The 20,638-nt window shown below is 40.5% G+C and overlaps 2 protein-coding genes across 2 annotated transcripts in view; one reads left to right on the top strand and one right to left on the bottom strand.

Moving 5' to 3' along the window:
• Window positions 1-8,316, bottom strand: part of LOC311052790 (glucose-6-phosphate 1-dehydrogenase) — a 33,123-nt gene extending 24,807 nt beyond the window's left edge. The window contains exons 1-2 of the mRNA XM_084067995.1: window positions 8,114-8,316; window positions 4,450-4,571 (exon numbers count right to left, since the gene is read on the bottom strand). Of these exons, the coding sequence (XP_083924121.1) occupies window positions 4,450-4,566 (117 nt within the window). The 5' untranslated portion in view covers window positions 4,567-4,571; window positions 8,114-8,316. The remainder of the gene's footprint in view (window positions 1-4,449; window positions 4,572-8,113) is intronic.
• Window positions 1-20,638, top strand: part of LOC311052793 (glycerol-3-phosphate dehydrogenase [NAD(+)], cytoplasmic) — a 346,962-nt gene that overhangs the window by 48,813 nt on the left and 277,511 nt on the right. The window lies entirely within an intron of this gene.

Raw genomic sequence — 20,638 nt, 5'->3', positions numbered from 1 at the left:
CAACGCCTTGCAGATCCGATAATTTCAACTAGCCAATGTATAATGTTTAAAGTGCTAAAGTCGCTTTTTTGGGGCTTGTTTTCATAGACCTGGTTGCTCATTTCTCTCGCAAAACCTGGCAACAGTGGTGCAGAGCCCTTCCCCTCCTCTCTCTCTGCTCTGCCTGTGTAACTTACAGAGCAGGCCTGTGCAGACAGAGTCCTTCCCCTCCGCTCTGTAACTTACACTGACTGGAACATGCTGACAGTCAGTGACACTGCAGAATTGCCATGCAGTCACCATGCCACTACGTAACAACAAGATAAAACAACTGGACAGAACCAATTCATTCGTCAATTTAGCAGATTAAAGAACTTGCTCTTTGTAATAGTTAGAACATGTGTTAGTGGGCCATGTTCCACACAGACCGTGCTCTACATACAGTATGTTCACACAGGCCCTGGTAGCCAAGAGGAAGTAGTAACAAAAAATATACTTCCAGCCAGGTAGCGAAGGAGGAAGAATTCTTCACAAGGAACAAAAACTGGAATGACTTACAGGACTGGTTAGCTGTTACTTAATCTACACTGTAGATGAAGTAACCCGTTTGTCTACGGCATGAGGAAGCAAGCCGAGAGGAGGGTGAAGGGCATCTTTTCTCACTACAGCATTCTTGTTTAAGTTTTTGTCTACAGCACGAGGAAACCGTACGCTGAGAGAAGGGAGACGGGCAGACTCACAGCTTTCTTCTGTTCAAGGAATACTGCAGGTCTCTGGGAGGGCCTGGACCACACTTTGAAAAACCCCTGCATTAGCTTGTTAGCCGTTCCCAAAAAAAACAATATGCCATGTACAGTACGAGTGCAAAAGTAAGCAATATTTGCACACTGAAAAATAAGTTCTCAATATTTAATTATATCTAATCCAGGGGTAGCCAACCTTAGGCACGGGTGCCAACATTGGCACAGGGGAGGGTGATCACTGGCCAGAGAGAGATAACAAGAGATAGAGAGAGATAGAGAGATACATATATGTAAAGTCCCTCCTACCATCTGTATGCAAATTACATTCTGCACATGATTCTACATTCATTCAAACTCTGAACTCTGACTGGGGAGGGAGTCTGGATCAGGGTGACACAGTAGGTGGGGTTATGATTGCTCTGAGTCTATTGATCATTCCAATGTCCTGACGTGAAAGAAAATATGTCAAAGGAAGAAAAAATAAATAATGTTATTATGTACTGTATATGGGAAATCAATATCTGTTGGAAATAATGTGGTGTCATAATTAAATGTATTGTTGCTGTGGCACACTGACTAGCAAGAAAATAAAAACATGGCACTTCCATGGCAAAAAAAGGTTTCCAACACCTGATCTAATTCATGACATGTTGGTCTTACATCCTGCCTCAGGCATCCTCCTCAAATATTGTTGTGAGTTGTGTGGATGTGTATTTGTATTTGGATGTTAGTCATGTCTTGAACCTGCACTGAACCCGTTTGGGTTGGATGTATTGTGCACACTGCACAGCTTTTTTCCAACTAATGCTGTCCCTGGTTATGTCTGGCGGGTAGCTCGGTAGAGCTCTCGCCTTTAAAACCACCAGGTCATGAGTTCGATCCCGGGCACTGCCAACTCTGTGCATGAGTAGCGTGGCTTGGGGGCGCGAGATGTCGTGCGACACATCGCTTTTTTTAAGCGAACATTTGTAACTCCAATCTTTGCTTCTGGGGGTCCCTGGAACAAACTATTTTACAAATGTTCGCTTGAAAAAATTGATTTGCACAAATTTGATTGCACAACATTGATTTTTCAAAAATAGCAGATCTACAAGCTCATAGCGCGGCACTCAGTGCCGCGCTATGAGCTTGTAGATGCTCATAGTAGATGCTCATAGCTGCTATTTTTGAATAGCCAAAGAATTGAATGCGTTAAACCCTATATAAAGAACTTTGTTGACCGATGTACCCCAGGGGTATAAGCAACACAACAGCTTGTACAGATCTGCACATTTCTGCTGAATTGTCCTGCCTATAATGACATGACCAAGAATAGGGACGCTAAGGGTTGGAGTGGTTAAGATTGGCCAATAGACGCTCTGTGCTCATCACCACCTGTGGCCAAGCCAAAGAGGAACCCTGATATCACCATGTTCAAGGAAACACAGCTGATTGTGTGGTTGTGTCTTCTGTGTGTATTGTGTTATTATTTACACAATCTCTGTGAAATCAATGTTTCCACATTTTCTTTTTTCTTCCGAGCGCTTCATGTGCAACTACTGCATTCTGTTGTCGTTTGATATTTCAACAGAAGCCTCTTTAGAAATCAAATTAACCCATTAAGAGCGGAGAAAGCATCTGTCATTTTAGATTTTAACCACTTAAACCATTATTTTATACTTTGGCTATTCCAAAATAGCAGATCTACAAGCTCATAGCACGGCAATGAGCTTGTAGAGCTCTTTTTTTGAAAAATCTTGACATTTTTTGCAAATCTTTGAATATATATATTTTGAAAGGGAACATTTTTAACTCAAATCTTTGCTTCTGGGGGATTCTACAAATGTCTTCTAAATCCTAAACAGTTTTTTGGGGAAAAAACGTATGTTGCTATAATATCAGTGGTACTCTTTCATGTCTAGGACCCACCCTTGGCCGCGGACCCCCCCATCTCAAAATATGTTGTTCCAGGGACCCCCCAGAAGCAAAGATTTTAGTTAAAAATGTTCGCTTTAAAAAAAAGATATATATATTCAAAGATTTGCACAAATCTTCAAGATGTTTCAAACATAGCAGATGTACAAGCTCATAGGGCTATTTTTGAATAGCCAAAGTATAAAACAATGGTTAAAGTGATACACAGATGCGTTCCCGGTTTTAATGGGTGAACAGAAACACTGGCCTTTGACTGTTCTCTGTGTCAATTGAAGAATAATGGGGGGGTGGGGGGGGGGCACTGCTCGATTCGTTTTATCCTAATTAATTAGTTGGCAACTAATGGTTGCCAAGTGACTAATCACATAGTTAATAAAACAATGTTTGAGTGTGATCCAGAGCCTCTTCAATTGACCCTGATCATTTAGCAAGGCGTTTCATAAGCTTATGCAGCAACAGCACTTCACTTTTCTTTGGTATGCATTTCTTCTTTCACAAGTTGTCCTACTGACTAGGGCTACGCTTTCACACAAAAATAAACTAAATCGTAACACACAAAAATAAACTAAATCGTGCTGCACTAAAGTGCAGCACGATTACTCTAATTATTAAACATTTCGATTAGCAGGAATGTAGCGCTATGTAAGAGTAAAAGCAGTGCTCTGTTGATTTAATTTGGTATTCATTCTGAGATGCACAGAATTCACACTAGGTGAATAAGGAGGACCAATTTATTTTCTTTTTAAAAGAAAATGAAAAGCAGCGTTACCTTTATGCGACAGTCCAATAAAAATGCTTTTGTCACTAAACTCAATGAATAATCGTGATAAATAATCATAGCATTGATAAAGTATTGATAAAACATTATCGTAATTAACATTTTGGTCATAATGGTGCAGCTGCCCTACAAAAGCCAAAGTGCAGTAACTACGGAAAATACATTAACTGATAAATGGGTTTAAAAGGGTTTCAACTGGTCAGCCAAATGAGATATCGGCATATAAGGGGGGCGGCAGTGGCTCAGGGATAGAGTGGCCGGTAGAGCGGCCGGATGGGAGCCGTGAGGTTCTCAGTTCGATCCCGGGCTCCCCCAGAGTTAGTGTCGAAGTGTCCTTGAGCAAGACACTGAACCCCTAATTGCTCCCGATGAGCAGGTTGGTGCCTTGCATGGTTTCCTCCGCCATCGGTGTATGCATGTGTGTGAATGGGTGAATGTAATGCACAATGTATGTAAAGCGCTTTGGATAAAAGCGCTATATAAATGCACCATTTATATAGCGATATTACACTAATTGTTTATCTGTTCTTGTGGTAATAGGTTCTATTCACAGCAGCCATATTCACAGGTGTTACCAATGATACTAATGAAGGCTCTGTTCCATTCTGGTCAAACAGAGTCAGGGTGCTGATATTGTGCATGTTGGCTCACTGGAAACACTCTGTTACACCAGTGGGTCTACAGTTGGGGTCCAGGGACCCTCATGGGCTTCCAAATGGCCCCTTACAGGTGTGTAACTCTGAGAGTGTACAAATGGAACCAAATGGACCCGTTTGGTTCCATTTGTACACTCTCAGAGTTATGGGGGTCGTGGAAACCACTGTGCTAGACTAAATGGAACAGAGCCTTCATTAGTATCATTGGTCACACCTGTGAAGGAAGTGATAATATGGCTGCTGTGTATAGAGCCTATTGTTTATCCCCCAAAACCACGAAGGCTAATTTGACCTTGGGGATACACAAATAGGTCTGTGTCCAAAAAACGTAGTTACTGCACTTTGGGCTTTGGGCAGTAATAGTACCGTGTTGTCTTACCGACGCCCCCATGATGATGAAGACGTGAGCATCGGATCCATGGAAGGCCGTGTCCTCGAGGAGATCCTTCCTCAGCTCCCCGAACACCTCCGATCGAGAGAGGGGCACGTTGTTCATCTTCTCTGCATGGAGAGCAAAATGGACAGTAGGTCGGTACACTGGTTGTTAGATGTTAGAGAGAGAGAGAGGGGGGGGCACGTTGTTCATCTTCTCTGCATGGAGACAGTCATCAAATTATTGGTTTAACCCATTACGACCTGAGGCGATTCTTTAAAAAAAATCTAAATCCTAATCCTGTTTTTGGAAATAAAAATCTAAAACATTTTTTTTCAAGATTTGTCAAAAATAGCAGATCTACAAGCTCATAGCGCGGCACTCGGTGCCACGCTATGAGCTTGTATATCTGCTATTTTTGAATAGCCAAAGAAGTGACACAGATGCGTTCCAGGTCTTAAAAGGGTTAAGAATGTGACAAAAACTAAAAGATCTCCATGAATTTATGGGATGTGTAACTAATTGATAGAAAATAAGTCATTTTTTGAGTACACTACTCCTCTAAGTGGTTAACGTTGTCGTTTATATGATGTTTTGCATAGTAGTGTACTTTGTCTGTCAATAAATGTCTCTATGAATTGAGTTTAAGGACCCCAATGGAAACAAGCCATAGGCTTTCTTGGTTTAAAATCCTCTTAGCTGACCTTGTATTGAGCTGTACTTTCCTGTACTCTTTTTTTTTGCAAACTGCTAATAAAGTATTCAATCAATCCAAACAGACTATAAGTCAGTAGTACAATGGCTGTAGTCTGACATTACAATACGTGTGGATGTGCACTGTAGAAGCAATTTGTGAAATGCAACGCTGGTATGTAACTGGCACCATTTCGGCATACCAGTCAGCATCACTCACACACACACACACACACACACACACGCACACGCACACGCACACGCACACGCACACGCACACGCACACGCACACGCACACGCACACGCACACACACACTGGTGTAAAGTAACTAAGTACATTTACTCAAGAACTGTACTTAAGTAAAATTTTGGGGTATTTTTTACTCTATTGAAGATCTACAAACTCACAATAAATCACGATGCGATGCATTGTGAGCTTGTAGATCTGCTATTTTGAAAAGATTTTTATACATTTGAAAAGTTGTGAAATGGGACATTCTGCATAATGAGTACTTTCTACTTCTGATACTTTAAGTATATTTTGATACCAACACTTTTATACTTTTACTCAAGTACATTTTTAATTCCGGACTTTTACTCGTAACAGAGCATTTCTAGATTGCAGTAGTGATACTTTTACTTACGTAAAAAATGGGAGTACTTTATCCACCACTGCTGAGTTAACATAACTTTTCATATTAAGGGAAACACAGACAGGACATGGTAATAACCAGTGCTAATGCCATGCAGCCTGTTTGAGAGAGTTAGTTGACCAACTCAGGCTTGCATTGCAACAGCTCTAGTACTACCTTATAACTCAGTTGTTAATGTGAAAATCAGGAAACCAACTGCATACTTGTGCTTTGTGAAATATCCCATTATTTATTTCATCATCACTCTTTTTGTGTTTGGATAATTATGTGACAAAAGCTTTCTGATCTCAGAGAAGCTTAACGCTACTGTACGGGCGTACTGTACCTTGACCTTCTAAAGAGTACAGTTATATCATAATTCAATAAATAAGGGCCATTGTTGCATCTGATATTAAGGTTTTGTTTTACAAATCGTTCCGGTCGGGTGGAAAGGTTGCATGTCCAAATCCGTTCCTTTTTTATTATGATTTTAAAAACAGCGAAATGTTTTAAATAGCAATTTTTCTTTTTTAAATAGCATTTTCAGTACTTTTTTTCTAATACTCTTGTATGATGCAGGACGGTCATTAATTGACTTTTTTTTAAAACATAGAAAGTCTAAACACGGAGATACAGCTTTCTTCCCGACAGCAGCAACTATATTAAAGGTTTTGTTTAACAAATGCACTGATCACTAGCGCGAGACAGGGTTATAACTGGGTTAAGTCACTTGACCCGGGTTAAGTCACTTGACCCGGGTCAAAACCTCGGGTCAAAAGTGCAGACAGCACCAAGTAGTGCAGGCAGTAATCCAAAAATGGTTCAATAATCTGGCTCCAGATTACACACGTGTGTGTGTGTGTTCTGTCTGTCAGAAGGCCACAGTACTGTACTATGCTACTACTGCAGGACCAGGAATAGCTGAGCAGCAGCACATATAATACCGGACAAACAAACCATAATGTTATTAGTACAATCCTCTGCTGAAGCTTGCCAGAGCTGCTTGGAAGTCAGTCTTTCTCTAATTTATATGCATTTGGCTGCGGACGCAGACACCCCCCCTCTCAAAATATGTTGTGTCAGGGACCTCCAAAAGCAAAGATTTGAGTTAATAATGTTCGCTTTCAATAGTATATTGAAAGATTTGCACAAATTTTCAAAATGTTAGCAGATCTACAAGATCATAGTGCGGCATATATTTGATATTTTTGAATAGCCAACATATAAAATATGGTTGAAATGATTGCTATAAACTAACTTTGCTATGGACCCCCTGGAACCCCCCCCCACGGACCCCTGGACCCCACTTTAAGAACCACGGCTGCAAGTTATAATGTTTGACAAGCACAACGAATTAACATTGTAAACATAGGGTGACATAATGCACAAATTCCCAGCATATGTGTTGAGAATACCCACTAAGTGAAATATTTCACCTAAGGATAGCAAACATAAAAGTGCTGTAAAATGTAAATATATATATTTATGTACATGCAGCACTTTGTAAACTTTTGTTTTGTGCTATGTAAAGTTTTTATAATAATAATCATTATTATTATACCGTTTATAGTCTGTTTTGTTGTTTTTAGTTTATATTCCTACGTTTATTTGCATTTATTTTTACACAGTTCAAGGCAATTATATGTATATATATATATATATTCTTGTCAGTTCTGCACTATATTATATTATTGCACTGTTATGATAATATAACTCTATGGTTCTGAACCACACACATGTTACAGAACTCTTAAGTCATTAACAAGGTTAATACTGTTCAACAATCCTCTTTAAATGCTGTTATGACACCAATGAGTACTTAAGTAAAAGATGTGCCATTTTAAGTTTTCAAAAAATATTTTTAAAATAGCAGAGATCTAGAGCTGAAGTGGTTAATGTATGTTTTGTAATAATAATCAAAATCTGCAAAGTAACTAGTAACTAAAGAGTTCAAATAATTGTAGTGGAGTAAAAAGTACAAAATTTGCCTCTGAGATGTAGTGGAGTAGAAGTAATAGCACTGAAAATTGTAAAAGTAAAAATACCTCAAAATTGTACTTAAATACAGTACTTGAGTACTGTTACTTGAGTACATGTACTTCGTTACTTTACACCACCACTGACGAGCACATAATAATCCACCGGTTAATGAGCCACAGCACAGCAGGTACTGTAGGTAAAGCACGATCTACAAGCTCTCAACGCGTGGCTTAGCGACGCGTTGAGAGCTTGTAGATCAGTCGTGTTCCTTTAGCTCGCGAGTCGCGCCAGCAGCCTTGACGCAGATGGAGCCGGGGGAACAAATAGAGCCGGAACGTGGAGCTGTGTATATACAGTATACTTACATTGTCTTCGTGTGCGACCGCTAGAGCGCCTTTAGCCTGTCGATAATACGCGTCTTTATCTTTAAAGCTGACCCGAGCCCAAACAGCGAATTCACAACACAAACGACAACCAAAAACGACTGTCGTTTGTGTCTGAGTTGCGACGAAACATATAAAGCCCTGGTCGCTTCCTCCTTCCCCTTTGGGTCTGGTGTTGAAATGTGACAAGGCGGAATGTAACCCGTTTTTATTGGTTTAGAGACAGAACAGTAAAACTCACCATCAGTGCTGCTAGCTCCACTCCCCATCTCTCTGTGTCAGCCCCGGAACATGACGTCACTGGAGAGAGTGGCAGGAGGGGCGGGGCGGCGGGCTTCTCTGTCCTGAAACTTGACTGTCATATCATGACAGTCATGGCGCTACTTGTTCCTGGTTTTCGAAATGTCTACATTTACAACCCGTACATCTACGTAAACGTTCAAATTTCAAATATAAAGTGCTTAACCCATGGCCATGGATGTAACAAGTTAAAACGCCTGGGTCTAAGTACCCGTATCTTCCGTATTGTTCAATAAAAAGCATTTTACTTCTATTGGCGGCCATTTTTTCATAGAGTTATAATGTATCAAAGTGCAGTACACATTCCAACCAATAGGGTCGCGTGGTTGAAAGCATATGGAGAAAATTCTGAGAAAATGGCCACCAATCAAATAAAAATGCTTTTTATTCAACAATAATGGAAGATACGGGTATTTAGACCAAAGCGCTTTAACTTTTTATATCTATGGCCGTGGGGTCAGCACTTTACATTTGAAATGTAAAGGTTAATGTACATGTACGGGTTGTAAATGTAGAAATGTCAAAATCAGGAACAAGTAGCGCCATGACGCTTGTGACAGACGAGCGTCATGTGAACCATGGTTACTTCACTTCACAACGTGTGTGGGCGGGGTCAGGGCCTATATAACATACTAGCGCAGAAGTCTTCAACAGAGGGTCCGCGACCCCTAGGGGACCCGCGAAATTGTTGCTTGATTAGACATAATTATTTTTTATTTTTTAATATTTTTTAAACATAGACAACATTTATGTTTAAAATAAATCATGATTCTGTCCATTTTTAATAGCTTGTATACACAATTATTGTACAATTGACAGATTGTTGATATTAGTATTGACATCAGTTAATAAGGTATGTTTATAAATGGCAGTACTACGAGGTAGGGGCCGGGTCCCTGGCCTGAAAACGTTGAAGACCCCTGGACTAGTGTATTTTATCAGCAACAGCAACAGTTGACAGACTGATGTGTCCATCAGATATACATTGTGGAAAAAGCCAGCCGCCTAGCACCCGCCTTGAACTGTTAAAGGACGACTTCACCACTTTTCAACCTATCTTCATATAATAGGTCCGCACTAATGCTCATGATAAAATGATACCATTTTTTCTACTTGGTCTCTGTCTCATAGGAGGGCTGTGGACAGTCCAGAAACCCGTCTACCAGTGACATCATCGTTAGGCAGGATTTGTTTCCCCAAAAAGATTACAATTTTTTTATTCAGATTTTTATTAAGGCGAGAACAATGGCATCTATTATTGCAGTGCAACTTTCCAGGAATACAAAGCCTGCAGTTTCTATTAGCTTGGATTCCCCATCGATGATGTCACTGGTAGACGGGTTTCTGAACTGTCTACAGCCCTCCTCTGAGACACAGACTGATTAGATTTTTTTTTTACCATTTTATCATGAGCATTAGTGAGGACCTATTATATGAAGATATGTTGAAAAGTGGTGAAGTTGTCCTTTAACTGTACGTATTTTTGTTTCTTTTTTCAAACTGTTTATATGATGTTTTGCATATTATTGTATGTGTGTCTGTCATTAATGTTTCGATGAATTGAGTATGCCTACAAAGAACCCCAATGGAAACACGCCATAGGCTTTCTTGGCTTTAAAATCCTCTTAGCAGACCTTGTATGGAACTGTGGTCAGGGGGCCTATGGATAACTGTATTTACTGTGCTTTTTTGCAAACTGCTAATTCAATCAATCAAAAACACGTCGCTGACATAATTTGCCCTTCCTTGCATGCATGAATCATCGTTCTTAACTCCATGGTAGTAGCTAGTAGGCCTACTAGCCTATAGCTTGCCAAAAATCCTGAAGGGGGCGTCAACAAGTGTCTTTTGGTAGCAGCGGACATCTTTGAGGGGTATAAACCAGGTTGACTTAACATTGCCCAAAACAAACATGTCTGCGCTACTATGCCGCCCCCCCCCCCCCCCCCCCCTGGTGACGACGTGTTGGCACGCTCTATACTGAATATTCCTTAACGACATCTTTACTGAAATAATAACAATGTAGCCTACACCTCACGGCGGAAGTCATTAATTGGACACGTGGGAGACACGGGGACCCGGAAACGAGCTACCTGACACTACATAATGAACTAAAGGCAGAGAGAACTGAGCAGTCACCGACAGTATTAAATACAGTCTGCTCCTTAGCCAACTAGGCACGGCTGCCACCCGCAGCTGAGTCCACTCTAGGCAATCAGAGACCAAAGAGGAGCAGGGAGGGGCTGGGGACAGACCCAGGACGAGACACTGATAATAATGATATAGGCTACCGTGCATTTTCAAATCATGTGTAGGCTACTTCAACTTCAGACCCATTTTCCAAATGATTTACTTTTATTTCTATACTGTATATATATTTTGAAAGAAAATAGCTATTTAATATTGAGGTGCTCAGACTGCCCACAATGCTGAGGTGCCCACTCTTCCGGTTACCCATGCCAGTGGTACTCAGTGTGCCAAAAAATCCAGGTGTGCCGTGAGATTTCGTGACATTGACAACCACTGTTATTGCAATATATATCCTACAACTATATACAAAAAGCTATTCATTATTTTTAATGAACTATATCAGTTGTACTTTGTGCACATTCATTTGCCAATATAAACCCTAACAACATATATCTTAACCACTTTTCAACCCAGTGTCCATGTCATTTATAGATAATGTTTTGTTCACAATAAACAAAAATAAACAAAAAATCAATGCCAAAAGTAGCAATTCTATAAGCTACAATACAGGTATGCCTTGAGATTTTGACTCATCACACAAATTTATTGAATGATATAACTGTACTCTTTAGAAGGTCAAGGTACGCCACGCAGTAGAGTTAAGCTTCTCTGAGATCAAAAGCTTTTGTTAATTATCCAAATACAAAAGGGTAATGGGATATTTCACAAAGCACAAGTATGCAGTTATAGTTTCCTGATTTTCATATTAACAACTGAGTTATAAGGAAGTACTAGAGCTGCTGCAATGCAAACCTGAGTTGGTCAACTAACTCTCTCAAACAGGTGTGTGTAAGATGCTGACTCTGGTATGCAGAAATGGTGCCAGTTGCATACCAGCATTGCATTTTACAAATTGCTTCTATAGTGTGCATATGCTGCAGCTCACACATCCACACGTATTGTAATGTTAGACTACAGCCATTGTGTGCATTGGGCACTAAAAGTTTGAATACCACTGATATTCTGTTGACTTTGACAATTTACGATTGTTGTGATATTATCAACCATAAATATAAAATAGGGTTGGATTTGCTGGGGCTGGTAACACGGAAAATCCATGTGCTTTTGTTATCCCGCCTTTGGTCAAATATTTGTATGGCCGGAGGGGATATGTTTTATCCTTGTTTCTAGTCAGACATGGATTAAATACATGCATTTCCTTTTGGGAAGTGTAGTCTGTATGATATGTTTGATATTGAATTTAATTCATATCTTTATTGAACATCCTGAAGCTATGTGTGTGACGGCAGTCCTTTAGAAGAAGGCCTTTTAAAAACATAAGACAATTCAACGTATCGTAACAGTGGTTTTAGTGGTTCCAGCCGGACAGACAACAAACTATAATGTCATTTGTACAATCCTCATCCTAATCTAGTATTAAAAGAGCTTTTCCGGGTTGCTGCAATAATATTTGACAAGCACAGTAAGTTCGGATATCACGCACAATACACAATACACAATACACACAGTATCTCTCCTATTAGGAAAATACTCACAAAATGAAATTTGTTGAAACATATTTTTTTGTGAGTAAAAATATTCTGAATATAAAGATAAATAATTGTAGTCATACTACTGTGGCTCAAACACAATTGCTTGTGGATGTTATGCCAAAGCTCTTGCTGGGATGTGTACTCAAAGTACTGCAACAAACGATAACAAAGAAATAATGTGTGGTGATTGATTATCGTTTTTATTGACAAAATGCATAGACAATACATGAACATATGTTTGTACATATCTGTCAAAATGATAAAAACTGAAAAAAAGCTCTCCATTGTGGTCCTTTAAGTGTAATAGTGTGTGAACTGTAAATATGATTGCAAAGTTGTGTCCTACAGTATGAATAGGCCTATTCACACATTTTAATGAATAGGGGGTTCCCACTTCAAACATGACAGGCCTAAAGGCAGACACTTAGGCTTCTGGGTAAATGTTGCTCAGATACCAAGTTTTTACAATTGAATCGCTCTCGAGTTTGAACCGCCCAGATATATCCCCAAACTTATTCTGAGAAAAAAATGGTATGAGCCATGGGGTTTCCTCATTCTCCTCACGTGGGGCTTCCTCATTCTCTTTTTGCATAAAATGTGCCCACAGAACAAGGCAGTGGTGGAAAAAGTACTCAAGTGTTTTACTTATCTAAAAGTATCAATACTGCAATATAGAAGTACTCTGTTGCAAGTAACATGTGAATGAATTCAAAATGTGAGTAAAAGTACAAAAGTATTGGCATGAGAGTGTACAAATGGAACCAAATGGACCTGAAAGGGTCCATTTGGATCCCTGGTAGTCCATGACCTTGACGTTGACAAACAGTGCCCTACAGTATGGACAAAATAACAATAGTTAGTTGGCTGCCATGTTATTTGTGTCCAAAGTGGCCACTGAAGCCCCAAACTACATAGTGTTGCTTTAATGTGGTTAAAATGCAAAAGCAATTTAAAGTTTCAACAAATAATGTCTCTGACCAGGAGAGGGCAGCGATGGCACAACTAAAGTGTAGTTCACATACTGTACCCTGGTGAGAGAGGACATCTCCACTAGGCTCTATGCACAACAGCCATATTGGAAAGAAATTGGGCCTCTTCTTACTTCCTTAACAGGTGTTACCAATAATACTAATTAAGGCTCTGTTCCATTTATGGTCAAACAGAGTCAGGGGGCTGATGTTGTGCAAGATGGCTCACTGGAGACACCAGTGGGTCTCAAAGTTTGGGAGTCCCCTTACAGGTGTGTAACTCTGAGAGTGTACAAATGGAACAAATGGACCCTTACCATTTGGTTCCATTTGTACACTCTCAGAGTTATGGGAGTCCTTGAAATTAAAACGTTTGAGAACCATGCTACACGAAATGGAACAGAGCCTTCATTAGTATCATTGGAAACACCTGTGAAGGAAGTAAGGAAGAGGCCCAATTTCCTTCCAATATGGCTGCTGTGCATAGAGCCTCTTTCCCACCTCCCCAGTCCCCAGAACTCTGTCTGATCATCATACAGTAAGTCCCAATGTGCTCAACGTACAATTTGGAAATAGAGAATAGTCCCCCAACAAAGGTATAGCGGAAGGTATCCACATAGCCTATATAGTGGAATATGTCTGAATGTCTCCCAAGAACAGATGTCAGGTCTGGATGTTTAGTCTATAGATGTTACTGGGAATGTCAGTGGCAATGTCGGAAACCTCTTATCAGCTTGTTTAGGTACCATAAAATGTCAGTAACATCGTGACCCTTATGTACTGATACCAAGTACTTCTGCAGTCATCAGTCACTCTTAGTTGTAACAGGATATTCACATCATAATAAGCAGTGGTCCTCAACTTTTTCCATTATAAGGACCCCCAGTTTGATATGCATTAGACCATGGACCCCTGTACACTCTCAGAGTTACAGGCCCATAAACCCCCGGTGGTCCCTGGACCCGATATTGAGAAAGTGTCCTAAAGTACAGTAGGAATTCAATTCAATTCTATTGTTGTCATGTATTGCAGTTGTTATCTGGGGGGGAAAACATCAGTGTTGGAAATAATAGAGACAGTTGAATATTAGACAGACAGTCTTCACTTTAAAATTTTAAATTAAAACAGATTAGATGCATAGAATTTTAAGGAGCCAATTGTCAATGGATTTGATCTCCTTTAACTTATTACAATAGATATTTATATAACACATGCATGGCTAATACCAACACTATACCTAATATGAGACAAATTACATTGTCTAGTTTAATATTTAGGCTACTTATTGGCCCATGAAGTTTTAATTTAAGTAAAATTCATACTAACGGTCAGTCATACCATTGTTTTCTCAGTTTTTATCAAGGCAAGGTAGAGAGCAGTTAAAGGGATATTTCACTTTCAAAACAAATGTGGGTAATTTTATCGTCTACTCAGGCTTTTGTGAGCCCCCCAGACAGTTTAAGTTGCTTTATTCAGTATTGAGATATTTGATATTTATTTTATCAGACACGCCCCTTTCCAATACAAACCCATTATAACTTCAAACTCCATTTTAACATGTTAGATTTATCAAAAACACCCATCCTTGGTTCTGGTGACTCATACTGCCCTCCTAATACGCGAGGGCCCCGTGTTTTTTCGATAACGTTTTTCCTAAAGTAATTGACAAAACACGGTCTCCTCACGTATTAGAAGGACAACTTCAGTCACCAGAACTAAGGACGGGTGTTTACGATTAATCTAACATGTTAAAAATGGAGTTTGAAGTTATAATGGGTTTGTATAGGAAGGGGGGCGTGTCTGATAAAATAAATATCAAATATCTAAATACTGAATCAAGCAACTTAAAAACTGTCTGGGGGGCTCACAAACGCCCGAGTAGACGATAAAATGACCCAAAGTTTTTTTGAAAGTGAAATATCCCTTCAATGGAACAGTTCTAAACCACCCAAATGAGCCATAAATTAAGCCAATTCTATGGGGGACAGGTGGACTAGGAAAGGCAAGGCAAGTTTATTTGTGTAGCACATTTCAACAAAGGCAATTCAATGAGCTTTACATAAAACATTAAGCAAAGGAAACACATTAAAATTTGAATTCAGTAAAAGGGAAGAAAAAAAAAGTTAAACACCTACAGTATCTCCTTAATAGTAAACACCTATTCAGGACACGCATGCACAACACTCAATATAAAAGTACATTTGTATGTATAGTGAGCTTGTAGATCAGCTATTTAAGTTACTTTTAATCAACAGTCATATTATGACAAGTATAACATAGGGCATTCATTTTAGACGTTTCTGCACGACAAGGCTCTCAATGGATCAGACATACTGATCAGTCTGTGTCATCAATGGCATGGGTCTTCAACAGGGGGTCCGGGACCCCTAAAGGTTCCTCGGAGTTACTACAGGGGGGTCTCCAAATCTTTGTGATAGGAACTTTTCCTTGTATTTACATTAACCCTAGCATCCCTATATTCTGAGGGGAACGTTAGCCGAAAATAGCCGATCTACAAGCTCACAACACGTCGTGCTGCGACGTGTTGTTAGCTTGTAGATCGTCTATTTTCGGTTTGGTGTTTTCAGTTTGTTTTTTTCAGTTTGGTGTAGAGGGAAAAAGAGCAGACCAAGTACAGAGCCTAAGAGGTCAGGTTTAAGTACTGAGAGTTTTAAAAGTCAGAAAATACACTGATGACAGTGCTGTCAAACAAGTCTATGAAGCTGTCTATGAAATCTACGAAAAAGTTTTATCTGGAATTTACAATATGTAATGGAGGGTCCCTGCTTCATCTCTCTCTCTCAGCTGAGGGGTCCATGGCCTGAAAAACTTTGAAGTCCCCTGATCTATGGCATCACTCATCCGTGACGTATTTATGATGTACGACTCCCTTTGGGGGCAAAGGTTAAGCCCGATCCAAACACCATTCATTTAAATTATAGCCTACATTTAAAGTTACAATATTTCAAAAAATATACGTAATACGTGAAAAAATAAATCTGACGCTGATCGGTCCAGCGGTTAGTGAGATTAACATTGATGAAGTCAGTCATCTACAACATTTGAATGAATTTGTCTATGGCGAGACTGGACTCCACACTAAACTAACTGCGGAGGATCTTAAAATAATGGTCCAAGTTTATGCCCAAAGAGCCACCAGCTGACACCAACCTCCAGGCCACAGGCCTTAATGTACATTGAAGAATGTCTCAGCTGGAGCCTGTGCCGCCGGCGGTACTGATCTCTGAATAACTAGCTGTGGTTATCGACCCGTTGGCCGGCCAGCGGGCCAACCGTTCACCGTCGTTAGACCTAACTTTGGTCCTTTTCACAAAGCGGTGGTGATGCGGGTCAGACCCAGCTGTAACCCTCCTTTTCCCTTTAGCCATAAATTCATCTCTCGTTCGCACCGCAACGTCTAAAGACCCATTAACTTTGCTCTTTTTCTTCACAAATCTCTCAGCGTCAGCCCCGCGTGTAGAACTCCTCTTTTGTTTAGTAATTCTTTCATCTCTCGTTTGATCTGGAACATCGCATGCGACGACTATTCCTTCGCCGATCTCCTCGATCTTGTCCATTACGGCCGTCGGGTACCTGCAGCCCAGAAACATGTGGTTGGCCCAAGCCATGGAAAGAGACAGCAGTCTGTCCAGAGCAGGGCTGGGGACTCCTCTCTCCACGGTGGGGAAAGCCTCCATGTTTCGCAGGATGAACTCCCGCCTGGCACACCACTGCTTGTTGGATTCACAGAAACCCCTGAAAGATTTCACCCACGGGGCCAGTTCGCGGTTCTGCCGCAGGAATTCTGAAACAATGTCCTCACCGCTCTCCTCCTCCATCGACATCACTCTGCGAGATATTTATAGCTAGCTAGCTATAGCTAAAAATATTAGTTCAAATTGTAACTGGATATAGTTATTTTATAGTGGTGAAATATGGCAGGACAACGTTTATAATCAACTGATGTTGGTGGGCCGTCCAACTGCTTTATTTCCAACTGGGATCGTGATGTCACTTCCCGTCGATGTCATTATGATGAATATCATTGACTGACACCCCAACCAGCCAATGGGAAAGCAGAAAACTGTAAATGATTTCCCGCTGTGAAGCCTCGAGTTCGGCAAATTGACCTTCGGCACCTCTGATATGCAGCCAGAAGTGACCATATTTGGAAGAGAGGGTAGAGCTGGTTATGCACATTTCTACGCCTATCATGATCACCATGGTAGTGACTTGTCAGTCACAACATTGCCATGCTCTGCTTTATTGTTTATTTTGCCCTGAATGGGACTATCATTTACAGAATATTATATTGAAGGAGACCCTCTTGGCTCCCAAACTGTTGAATAAACTTCCCATTGCAGTAAGAACTGCAGAATCGCTCCCAATTTAGAAGACTCACCTCTTCAGACTCCACCTCACCCCCTAGCACTCACCTCTTCAGACTCCACCTCACCCCCTAGCACTCACCTCTTCAGACTCCACCTCACTCCCTAGCATTCACCTCTTCAGACTTCACCTCTTCAGACTCCACCTCACCCCCTAGCACTCACCTCTTCAGACTCAATATGCTAGTTTATGTAGATATTATCTTAGTAACAGTTCTCATGTTTTTGTTTCTTAGATGAGTTTTTTCTTAACTACAAATATGATGTCATTTAGCATGTTGTTTAGATACCGAACATGCATGGCACTAGTCCGTCTATAAATGCACGATATCTCTGTGAGTTACTGTGCGTATCTTGAGAACCGTTTGACCGATTGACTTCAAAGTTGGTGTGTGTATTGCTGAGGACCCGAGGGAATGCAATGCTTGGTGTAAAGTTGGTGGAACAAAAGTATCTATAAAGGCACAAATCTGTATCTGTGTATCTGTTTGTCTGCGTGTCTGTCTGTGTCCCTTTTAAGCCCATATATGGAGATCCCTGATGTCATCAATATGATGTCATCATATAACTGACATGGTAGACTGGAATTCAAATACTATGATAATAAATATTGCACTAAGTATGACAATGGGTACAAGGGGTGTTGCTTAAACAAAGGGGCATGCATTCCGAGCGGGCATCGCACTAGTTGTAACGAAATTGAAAATCTTTCCAAAATAGAGGCGCCATAGATGTTTATTAAATTGTGACCTTTTCAACCATACATATCAAACATATCAGATACATAGAGGAACAGAAACAAAAAACAGAAACAAACAATATTTGAATAGGAACTAAAACTAATACGGAAGAGAACAATCTTTAATTGTTCTGAACAGAAACGTTAATTTAATGTGAGCTTGTAGATCTGATATTTTTGAATAGCCAAAGTATAAAATAATGGTTTAAGTGGTTACACAGATGCGTTTTAATGGGTTAAAAGCGGTTTAAAAAACAAGGGTTAGGGTTAGTTATTTTCACTATTTTCAAAATTTCATTTTGTAATAGGGGGGCCACAGCCAGAGGTCACGGTTATTTGGGGGTCCTTGATGTGGAAAGGTGTGGGAACCCCTCAGGCGGCAAGGGAGCTCTGCTGGATATGAAGACCATGTAAATGCTTTTCAGCACTGCAGTTCACAGGTGTCGCTATTTCCCCCCTGCTGGCTGCAGAAGAATTACCACGTCATCCTATAATACAATTGAGAGTGGCGCGCATGCGTGGCTGTGTGTCTGTTTTGTGTCTGTGTCTGTCCGCTTTAGTTTTTGCCTCCGCGCACCGCTGTTGCAATGAACATCTACAGGCTTCTAGACGGGAGTCCCCCGCAGCGGTTAGACGGAAGGGCCGCGCAATGGCCCGAACCTCTAGTTGATTACAATGGGGATTTGACCAGACTTTACACTTGATTTTATTAACTTAGTAATCATTGTCATAAATACTTTATGCTTTCATTTGTTAGTTTAAAGTCTCATTTCAATTACCATGATATGCGTTTTTGTAAATTATGGTACCATTGATTAAATAAATGATGATTAAGTGGGGCATGCTTCTACGGCTACTGGCTCTACTGAGTGAAGACCCGCCCTCGCCACCCTTCCAGCCAATAGCATTCGTTTCTGGTTGCTTTTCGGAACCGGAAATTCCAAGATGGTGGATTTGAATTTGCCAAAAAAGCGGCTTCAAAACAGGTCTGTTCATATTTTTTACAGTCTATGAAACCCCTGCACTAGCAGGGCACCATGGGAACGCCAGTTCCCTCCACTAGAGGGCACCAAACTAAATTCAGCCAGCTGAAAGTCAGCGGTTTGTCCCTACAACAACTACTGCAGATTAAAAACACAGCAGGCCAGTAAGCAACACAGCTGCAGCTAATAAAATGAATAATGGGTGTGTTTAAGGTCAACACACTGGGAACATGAGAATAAACAATCCAAAAAAGTGAGTATTTCACATCAGAAGATTCATTTGGTGATGCCTCATTCATACAGGTTGATGCTGCGTAGCTGAAATCAAACCAAACACTGGCTGTCTGTCCAGGGACTTTCCTCTCATCCTCTCATCCTGTTCCCACAACCTGATTACCTCTCTCACCTTCACTGTTGCCAAATTTAGTGAGAGAAACAAGCAACCAACTCTATGAAAACATTGGCTATTTGAAAATAGCCGATCCACAAGCTCACAACGTGTGTGTCGCGGTGCAACGCGTTGTGAGCTTGTAGATCTGCTATTTTCAATCCTGGGGAAATTTAAATAGGCAATAGGCAGCTTGTAGGCTTTAGGCAGCTTGTAGATCTGCTATTTTCGATCCTGGGGAAATTTAAATAGGCTATTCTTGGAACACTAATCTTGTACGGAGGGAGGTCCCTGGCACAAAATGTACTCGTCGTCACACTGAACTTTAATTCTGCCTATGCAGCGGATTCTGCCAATGAAATACGTGAATGGCAACAAACCGCTCCGTTCCCATTGAAAAGCATTGGCAGAATCCGCCGTGTAGGCACAATTAGATATTCGTGACATGTACCGTAAAGGATGTTTTGATGCCAATACTTTTGTACTTTAACTCATGTAAATTTTGAACACCGGATTTTTACTTTTCTACATTGCGGTATTGATTCTTTTACTTAAGTAACAAATGTGAGAACTTCATCCATGACTGCTTCCACCTCCAGTATCCAGAGCACACCTTGCACACAAGTGCTGCGTCAACATTGTTCTGCTCCCTGAAGCAGAGCCTTTAGCATAGACCGCCATGTCATCATGAAAGCAATGATATCTATCAAGGTGCAACAGTGTTCTATTGTGTTTAAAAAGGTCAAAAGGAAATGGTAGTGCTCAGAGTACTCGTGCAGGCTACAATGCTACATTATGCATTTATTCAATTAAACAAAGACAAAAGTGAAGTCATTGTTTTTTGGAGCCAAGGAAGAATGACTAAAAGTGATTAAAAACCACAACCCAAGCCAGAATTCTCGGTGTAGTCATGGACTCAGACCTGAATTTCGACAGACACATTAAGACAAAACTACCGTATCTCCATGTTTCAACGTTTTAATTATTTTAAATAAATC

The sequence above is a fragment of the Gymnoscopelus microlampas genome (assembly GCF_963454915.1).
Source record: "Gymnoscopelus microlampas genome assembly, chromosome: 10".
NCBI classification, from domain to species: Eukaryota; Metazoa; Chordata; class Actinopteri; order Myctophiformes; family Myctophidae; genus Gymnoscopelus; species Gymnoscopelus microlampas.
The sequence above is the reverse complement of the archived record's forward strand: the minus strand, read 5'-3'. Positions and strand labels throughout refer to the sequence as shown.